Below are 9,795 nucleotides of genomic sequence, written 5' to 3' on the forward strand. Positions count from 1 at the left end.
AAGCAGAATTCGCCTCACTCGCGCGTTAATCTTCCTACGACTGCTTTTATTAACCTTCGCTCAGTGTGTGTGTGGGGTCTCTCATCCCTTATGCTGCTTACATTGCCTAGAACTCCCACAGCCATCTGTAACAATCGTTCCCTGATTAAGCACACACTCAAAATCCGTTCCTTGTGTCCTCTGCCTAGGACTGACTCAGCCTGTGAGTGAGTGACTGCTTCTCCCTATATATAAACAAAGTCGGCTGTTAACCTCTACAGCGTCTTGATGCGTGGTCCCACTTGGGTTCTTGGGATAATCCAAATTGCGAAATGCAAAGTCTCATTTGAATTCAACCGCACGGCAGTGGAGATTCAGGCCGCACTGTTGACAGGTTTAGGCAATGATAATTATGATACAACGTTGTCCGTATATTGCATCCTCAGTGGCTCGCAGCGCTGCGCGGGATCATTTCTCTACTCCCCGCTGGCGGAGAGGTGGCGTAAGGCCCACTGGAGAAGGCATGATATTAATGAGTGCTTATTGCGATAGCCTAGTTGGCTCGCGGGGTAGCAATAGGAATAATGATGATAGCAGCCCCGTAATGGAGATCCTGGGGTCTATTAGGTTTGTGTAAATCGTTATTTTCGCATTAGCAATACTTGAATGGAAAGAAATGCCATCCAAAAGCGGCACCGGTTTTGTCACACATACAGAACTTACACACTATATCACCTTGAACGCGATATCACCTTGCACACTATATCACCTTCCACGTTATATCACCTTGCACGCTATTTAACCTTGCACGCAATATCACCTTGCATGTGTAGTGGGCACCGTGACGACAGAAACGTTTGAAGTAGATGCAACACTTATCTATTAACACTTAGCCCAGTTACAGCTTCACACTCGAAGAGGTAACGGCCTCTTCATCCGCTACTCTCAAGGAAGGTATACCCACACTAACTCGCCTACTCCCCACCTATACCACGACCCTTCTCTCAAGGGGACTATCTGACCTGGCCCAGTCAAGGCACAGGTCTCGACCACCAGCCACACGGACCCGGCTCCGAGCATCTGGGGTCGCACCACTGGCTTGCTCTACCCGGCCCTTGCAAGGACAACGGGTCAGAGGAGTCCCAGGGTCTAGCTAGCTGGACTTCTGTCTTCAGCTGGTTCTTCTGGCTTCGGCTTGTTCGAACTGAACTCTCTCTCTCAAGCTCCCGCCTTTTATGCAAACTCCTCACCGAGGGGCGGGGTTCTGTGGGATCACAGCACACCCCGCAGCCCCCACCCGTTGGGAGGGGCGCGGGAGATCCAAACACCACAAAGCCTCCTCCCCCCGGGAGGGGCCCCGGCTAGGGATATCACAACCGCCCTGCACAGGTAAGTAATGGGAGTTAAACCGAGCTGGTGTACGCGCATCTCAATACAACCACCACACATGCTTGATCACCTTTCACGCTATATCACCTTGCACGCTATATCACCTTGCTCATTTAGACACAAATGGAGTGCTACTCCCGTGGCGTATTGGACAATCCATCAATGTGTAATGACTCTCGGACAACTTCTGTTTTTCTTCTTTATTTATTAGGGCGTGTCGCGCAGATAACGTACTCTCATATCCTACAGCTATGACTATCATACAGTACTTGGGCTAGAATAACAACATATACTTGGGCTAGGATTACGACAGAAACTTGAGCTAGGATAACAACAAATACTTGGGCTAGGACAACACCCAAAAACGACCGCATGGAGACGGCGACGGCACGGAGACAGCGATGGCCTGAAGACAATGGCGGCATAGAGACAGTCCATCCCGATCACAGGGCAGCCTCGAGCTCTCTCAGCCTCCGCCTTATATTCCCCCCAGCATGGTCTTGCCCCGTCCCCGGCCATGCCTTCTTTCCTGAACTGTCTCAGCCAATCTTGAAAATCCCCCCATTGTTCCCTCCTGTAATTATCCCTCGTGACCACCTGGCCACGCACGACAATTCCAAACATCCCCCCATGGTTTCCTCCTGTAATTATTTCTCGTGACCACCTGGCCACGCATTGTCCCTATCCCCTCATTATCTTCACCCACGCACCGTTTCTCTCTTTCCACACTGTCCCTACATCACTCCCCCTCCTTCTATAAAAAATAGCCGTCTCAGCTTATAATAACTAACAAAATTAAGGCGGACACCGCCTACATGAAAATATCCTGACAACCGACAAACGTTATGGCGGAACACCACATGTAAAAAAAATATCTCGACGACCGACGAATGTTAGGGCTGACACCGCATATAAAAAATATATCCAAATAACCAACGAACGTTAGGGCGGAACACCACGTATATAAAAATTTCCAAATGACCGACGCACGTTAAAGCGGAAAATCACATGTAACTAAACTCGCCGCAACCATGGAAAGTCCACTTAAGGAAACCGACGACATTTATACTGGGTCCTCGACACCGGTCCATCATTTGGGATGAATTTCTCCGCCTCTTCGGGCAACGGGGGCTTGCACAAAGGCCCTGAAGGGGTGGGCTCCTCCATGAGCATCTCCGAGGGAGTTGACCGGCCTCCATCCAACAGTCCATCACCAGCAGCAGCTTCTTGCGATTCCAATGGCATCAGGGACTTGGAAACTGTTGGCGGCACAACACATTTCTAATGACACCTGAGCGAACACAAGCGACCATCATCAGGTGAGACAATTACAGCAGGAAACTGCTGGATACCAACGCTATTAACATGGGTATACAGTGATTCCTCGTTTATCGCGGTTAATGGGGACCGGAAACCCTCGCGATAGGTGAAAATCTGCGAAGTAGGATTGGCCCCCTAGGAATTTCCGTATATGTGTGTGTGGGTACCAGAATGTTTAAAATATGTATATTCATACTTTATATATATATTTTACTTAAATATATTTAATTATAACACCTTAATATTATACATTCACTCTCTCTCTCTCTCATACGATACGTATTATGGTGTTCTATACTCACCAATGACAGTAGTATCTTGAGACTTGACTCCAGTAATGATGACGACGACGATGACAATGACGATGACAATGACGACGATGACAGACCTGTGCAGTTCGATGAATGTGATGATGAATGATGATGATGGTGTTACTGCACAGGTATAGTAGTATTCAGGAGGCTTGACGACGGGATCGGAGGCACACTTATTTATTGACACCAACTTGTGTACACACAGTACTTAAGGGGTTAACGTCTCCTTTACTCAACTAACAGGGAGACACGACATCTAACCCCGCTAACCTAAACCCGAGTCCTCCACTACGAAGCTAAGGGAGGCTACCTATCCCAGCCCTGGTCAAGCTGGGATCTCGGCACCCTGAGTCTGGGCTCTCGGGGCCACGCCACCGGCTTGCCCTGGTCGGCCCTGACAAGGACAGCGAGCCAGGGGAGCTCCGGGGCCTATGCTAGCTGGTCTTCGGTCTTCGCTGGTTAAAGCTGATACTCCGACCTCGAGCACTCCGGCTCACCACCTGTTATAGTACTCGACCCCCGGGAGGGGCCCGTGGGGGATCCAGGTGCGGACGTCGGTGTGAGCACCTCCTCTCTGTACGGCCCTAACCACGCCCCTTGTGTTTGTTAGCCATCCGCGCCCATACACAATTACACCTCTACATCACCCCCCCCCCCCTGTACAGCTCGCAGCCGTCCCCGGCTGCAACAAAATCAGAATAAAGGTGCATCCCTCCCCAAAACCGTGTGTGCCTCCCGTAATTTGAACAAGAACAATGACAACCATAACAACAACAACAACAACAACAGGAAACAGGTAGAAGAAGAAAGAGAAAGAAAAAAAATAACCCGGCGCACCCTCCCGAATAAATACCCCATTCCGCAAATCCAACATATATACACGCTCACCGGACGCCTCCCCCCCTCGTCCGCAAAGGCCCCCCAACGGCCGACCTCACAATAGTCTGCGCGTTTTGGCGCGCGTTCTCGCGGCGGGCCCGTCACAAGGGCCCGTCCCGGCATGCTCAGTGGCGGTTGTTGACGGTCCGGGTGCGAGAGAGTCTGGTTTCGCTGCCGAGTGACCCCCGACCCCCCCGGGGGGGGTTGGCGGTCGTGGACCCGTCACTCCAGTTGCACCTGGAGATGGAACAGGTGATGTCAGGTTAGGCGAGAGCAGTGATGTCGGGGAGTCGGCGGACCCCTCACACGTTTGGCCATGCGTGTGTGTGTGCGAACCACGGGGCGGCGCAATGAACGGTTTCAACCTTGAGGGGTGCACGTACCACCGACGCCTCCCCCACTTGACGCGTACACATTGCGGCCGCAAGACCTGTACGACCTCCACGGGCCCTGTCCCCTGGTTTCCATTTGAACACATGTACCCGCCCCAGCCGAAGCCTCTCGTTCACCTTCTGGCGGAGTTCAGAATTTTGCACGGCCGCTTCCCGCACCTCAGATAATTTGCCGATGTTAAACTTAATGTGTTCGGACAATGTAGACTTCGCCTGAGGCGCCGAGAGCTTCAGCTGGGTCGTCACAGGGGGGTTAGCCTCGCGGCCATACATTAAAAAGAAAGGGGAAAATCCGGTGGCCGCATGGGGAGCCATCCTGTAGGCTTGCAACACACCGGCAATGCGAAGGTCCCAATCTGTCTGGGATTCCGATACCTGCTGGGACAGCATGGACGTGATGGTCCGATGCAGCCGTTCCACCATCCCGTCAGTTTGTGGGTGATACGGGGAGGTCCGAATTTTCTCCGTACCCAAGAGGTCGCACACCTCGCGGAGGAGTTTCCCCGAAAAATTCTTACCCTGGTCAGTCAGCAGCCGTTCCGGAGCACCTTTGTCGAGGACATAGCCCTGGACAAAGGCCTCCGCAATGGCTGCTGCCGACTGGTTGGCCAGGGGCCAGGCCATAGGCCATCTCGTGAAGTATTCGACCCCTGTCAACAAATACCTATTACCCCTGGGTGTAGCGGGAAATGGCCCGAGAATATCTAGAGCAACGAGCTCGTTAACCCGGGAAACCTTTATGGACTGCAGCGGAGGGTTGGACCCCCTTGCTGGTGGCTTCCGCTGCGCGCATTGCGTGCACGACCCCAGGAGATCCCCCACGTCCTTTGCCATGCCCGGCCAGAAGAAATCGAGCTGGAGCGTGGCAAAGGTCTTGTGAACCCCCAAGTGCAGGAGCCGCTCATGAGCAGCCCATACTACCTTACCCCTTAATGCTGCAGGCACCACGAGCCGTTGGCGGCGGGATTTTCCATCCCAGTGCATTAAAAGACCCTGGAACAACCCCCACGAGTCAACGTTCGCCACCCCCTGACCAACCCCCCCGGCTCGACGGCGCAGAGCGAGGAGGGAGGTGTCCTCCATTTGGAGGCGTCCCCACTCCGCGACCGACAACCCCAGCAACGAATCCCTCCCTTCTTGCTCGATAGGACCCGAAGCCGAAGGCGCATCGGCGGCGGCCACGAGGACCGAATCGGTGGTGACGTTCGGGGACCTACAACGCCCCGACCCCAAGAGGCAAGCGCACTCCGAAGTGGGTGGCAACCGCGACAGGGCGTCAGCATTCGTGTGGCGGACGCCCTTACGATATGTGGTGACAAAGTCGTAGTCCTGGAGAATCTCCAACCATCGAGACAACTGGCCCGATGGTTGTTGAACCCGCAGGGCGTACTGTAGAGCCGTATGATCTGTACGGACGGTGAAACGCCGACCGTACAGATACGGGCGGTACTGCTGAATGAAATAAACAATTGCCAATAATTCCCGACGGGTAACGCAGTACCGTTGTTCCGCTGGAGACAGTACCCGACTACCATAAGCCACCACATGCTCTACGCCCCCAATGAGCTGGGACAGCACGCCCCCAATGCCCGTGTTACTTGCGTCTGTATCGAGCAAGAAGGGTTGTGAGAAATCGGGGTAATTCAACGGCGGAGCCCCCACCAGGGCATTCCGGAGGGCGCGAAAAGCAGCCTCCTCCTCCGGCCCCCAATGAAACCTGACTCCTTTGGACGTCAGGGCATGCAATGGTTTCGCGATCGTAGCGAAGTCAGCCACAAACCGTCGGTAGTACGACGCGAACCCAATGAAACTCCTGACCTCTCCCACCGAGGTGGGAGTCGGCCAGGAGCTGACACATTCCGTTTTGGCGGGATCAGTGGATATCCCCGAGCGCCCAACAATGTGAAACTCCTGACCTCTCCCACCGAGGTGGGAGTCGGCCAGGAGCTGACGCATTCCGTTTTGGCGGGATCAGTGGATATCCCCGAGCGCCCAACAATGTGACCCAAATACCGCACCGATTCGCGGAGCAAATGGCACTTCTGCGGTTTAAATTTTAAATTGGCAGCCCGCATTTTGAGAAAAACAGCACGCAACCTCTGGAGGTGTTCCTCGAAGGATTTGCTAAAGACGATGACATCGTCCAAGTAAATTAAACACGAATCCCATTGCAAGCCTGCCAAGACCAGTTCCATTAACCGCTGAAAAGTTGCCGGCGCAGAATGTAAGCCCATCGGCAAGCGGTTAAATTGGAAGAGACCTTGCGGTGTACGAAAAGCAGTCTTAGGTTTTGATTCGTCATCCAGAGGAAGCTGCCAGAATCCATAAAGTAAATCGAGGGTGGAAAAGAATTGCGCCCCCGCCAAGGCATCAAGCGACTCATCCATTCGAGGAAGCGGGTACGCATCTGCCACAGAAATTTTGTTTAATCACCGAAAGTCGACACAAAACCGCAGTGAGCCATCGTGTTTTTTCACCAAAACGATCGGCGCGCCCCACGGGCTGTTGGAAGGGGAAATGATATCGGCGGCTAGCATGTCATCAACGGCCGATTTGACATGATCCTTTTCGGCGGGACTCAACCGAAAGGGATTTTGGCGGATTGGCGTGCTGTCACCCGTGTCAATATGGTGTCGCAGCAATTTAGTACAACCAATATCAAATTTGTGTTGACTAAAAACGTCGGCAAATTCTTTCAGGAGAACTCGCAGCTGTGCACGCTGCGAGTCGGACAGGTCCACAGATCCCGCGCAAAGTGCATCCAGCCATCCGTCATCACAGTCCGAATGCGGTCGCGACGGAGGATCGGCGGTTACCTGACCCACGAGTGGTTTCTCATAGGGTGCCGGCGTTGCGTGTGCAAGCACGGTCCCTTGAGGAACCACGGCCGTTCGCGATCCTACATTAAGGACTGCAATGAACGGGTCCCCATCCCCTTTCACCATGGTTTGAGCCGCTAGCAAATCGGGGCCATTGACCCCGGCCCGAGATGGTCCCAACAAGACCCCCCGATCCGCAGCCCCCGCAGCAAACGGCCGACGCAACCTAAGAGGGACGAGCATCTGAGCCCCCGGGGGTACGCGCACAGTTTTTGCCACGAGCGCCTGCACGGTTGCAAACGCCCGACGCCCCGTGGCGGGGGAAGACAAAAACGATACGTGCCGACCCGACGGGAGCTCGATGCACCCCTGGTCAATCAAGATACGAATGGGCATTTTGGCCAAGAAATCCGTCTCCAACAGGCACGGAACCGCCAGTGAGGAGGAAACCAAAACAGGGCCGGATAATTTAATGTCTCCAATGCAAATTTTGGCGCGGATTTGGCCAATTATGCCTAGCGAGCCCCCGTTAGCAGCATAGCATGGCACATCAACGGGGAGCAAGGGACGACTTTGAACGGGAAGAATGTCATAGATCAAATCAGATATAATGGTCGCCGACGCTCCTGTGTCAATTAAAATCCGCACCTCTACCCCATCAATATGACCGACCACAACCGACGATCCCGCCGACGCTGCAACGACACGATGGGCGAGCTCCGACCACTGACCCGGTTGGAGTGCTTGCCGCATTTCAGAACAATCGGGCGCAACGGCCGTCGATTTGCGAGCCCTGTTCGGTTGAGCGCGTGAGTATGTGTCGGATGTGTGCATGGGCCAAACGTGTGAGGTGCCACGACTCGCCGTATTTCTCTGCTGGAGCTTGGGTGGAGACGGCGCGGCGTCCTGACGAGGTGTCGCCCCGCGCTGGCGGGGAGCCCGGCACCCTGAAGCAACGTGGCCTTGAAGGCCACAGTTGTAGCAGCGTGTGAGCGCCCGAGATGGCCTGGGCTGCTCCTGGCGGCTCGGTCCATTCCGAGCCTGTGGTGCCGCCGATCTCCATTCCCCCTGCCGCTCCACCCCGCAGACCTCCTCCGATGGGAGGGTGGTGGCCGCCATGGCATGGCCGGCCACCCCCTTGGCGGCCTTGCGACGCAGGGACCGCAAGCCCCCGTGGATGTGGCGCGCGACCAGCAAGGACGACATCTCTGCGTCGTCTTGAGCCAAGACGGCGACGTCCAGCTCATCCGCGAGTAGCAGCAGCTTTTCAGCCACCATAGCGTCCACTCCCTCCTCGTCCATCCGCGGGAAAGCTGCCTTTGCCAGGGCCTGGAGAGCCGTCCGGAAGGCCAGGGGCGATTCGTTGGCGCCCCGATGCCGATCGTGGAACAGCTGCCTGTAGTCCGAAGGCGGGCCATAGACAGCTGACAGCAGCTGCAGCGCCAAGTGCAGCGTGGCGCGCTTTTCCTTAGGCGCCGAGGTGAGAGTAGCCAGGGCGTCGTTGTCATCGCCGGCAGCGCGCGTAGTGCTTCCGCGTCCGTCCAGTTCGCCATCTCTTGATGAGCGATGAACCGCCTTTTGAAGCCGCCCCAGTCTCCGTCCGCGCCCACGAATTCCTTGAGAGGCGGCAGTCGCTGCTGTAACGCGACGTCCGTGGCTGCGGATCACGCTCCGTCGTTCCCAGCAGCCGTTACAGTGTGGGCGGGCTGCGAGCATGGCATCGCCGGTCGCTCTGTTGTTGACACGCTGGCCGGTGTTGATGATGTCACGGCTCGTGCTTGGCCCTCAGCAGTCACCTGACGTGGGCCGGCCCCGCCCTCTGCTCGCACTGTAGTGATGGCGGGAAATTTAACCGCGAGCCGCGTCGGGGTGGCGGGAAATGTCGCCGCGCGTCGGCTGCTGTCGTCGTCCCGCGCAGCCCCTCCAGCCCCCAGCCGCGTGATCTCTTCCAACGCGGCGGCCGCAGCGTAGAGCAGCTCCGCCAGGCGGGAGTGAGCCAGCCGAAGTCCCTCGGCCGACGCATCTCTCCCTTCCTGTCGTAGCAGCGCGGGTGTACTCGGCCCCGGCTGCTCCGATCCGACCTCGGCCATCTCTGGAGGCGATTTGGCCGCGGTGTCCTCCATCTCCGACTCCCTGGTACGTGTCGTCCCTCGTGTGTCCATCGTTGAACGTTTTACTTCTGACACCAGATATAGTAGTATTCAGGAGGCTTGACGACGGGATCGGAGGCACACTTATTTATTGACACCAACTTGTGTACACACAGTACTTAAGGGGTTAACGTCCCCTTTACTCAACTAACAGGGAGACACGACATCTAACCCCGCTAACCTAAACCCGAGTCCTCCACTATGGAGCTAAGGGAGGCTACCTATCCCAGCCCTGGTCAAGCTGGGATCTCGGCACCCTGAGTCTGGGCTCTCGGGGCCACGCCACCGGCTTGCCCTGGTCGGCCCTGACAAGGACAGCGAGCCAGGGGAGCTCCGGGGCCTATGCTAGCTGGTCTTCGGTCTTCGCTGGTTAAAGCTGATACTCCGACCTCGAGCACTCCGGCTCACCACCTTTTATAGTACTCGGCCCCCGGGAGGGGCCCGTGGGGGATCCAGGTGCGGACGTCGGTGTGAGCACCTCCTCTCTGTACGGCCCTAACCACACCCCTTGTGTTTGTTAGCCATCCGCGCCCATACACAATTACACCTCTAC

General features: G+C 55.7%; 1 protein-coding gene across 1 annotated transcript; it reads right to left on the minus strand.

Moving 5' to 3' along the window:
• Nucleotides 1-3,860: 3,860 nt before the first annotated feature.
• On the minus strand, nt 3,861-8,808 carry LOC144731404 (uncharacterized). Its single transcript, XM_078612423.1, has 2 exons — nt 7,957-8,808; nt 3,861-4,118 (listed from the first exon to the last, which is right to left on the minus strand). The coding sequence occupies exons 1-2, from the start codon at nt 8,806-8,808 to the stop codon at nt 4,104-4,106; spliced, it is 867 nt and encodes a 288-aa protein (XP_078468549.1). The 3' UTR covers nt 3,861-4,103.
• Nucleotides 8,809-9,795: the final 987 nt, after the last annotated feature.

Source organism: Lampetra planeri, chromosome 39 (genome assembly GCF_965212315.1).
Source record: "Lampetra planeri chromosome 39, kcLamPlan1.2.h2, whole genome shotgun sequence".
NCBI classification, from domain to species: Eukaryota; Metazoa; Chordata; class Hyperoartia; order Petromyzontiformes; family Petromyzontidae; genus Lampetra; species Lampetra planeri.

Bases quoted from the DNA above. Each gene is read 5' to 3' on its own strand.
- LOC144731404 (XM_078612423.1), bottom strand. From the start codon at position 8,808: ATGCTCGCAGCCCGCCCACACTGTAACGGCTGCTGGGAACGACGGAGC.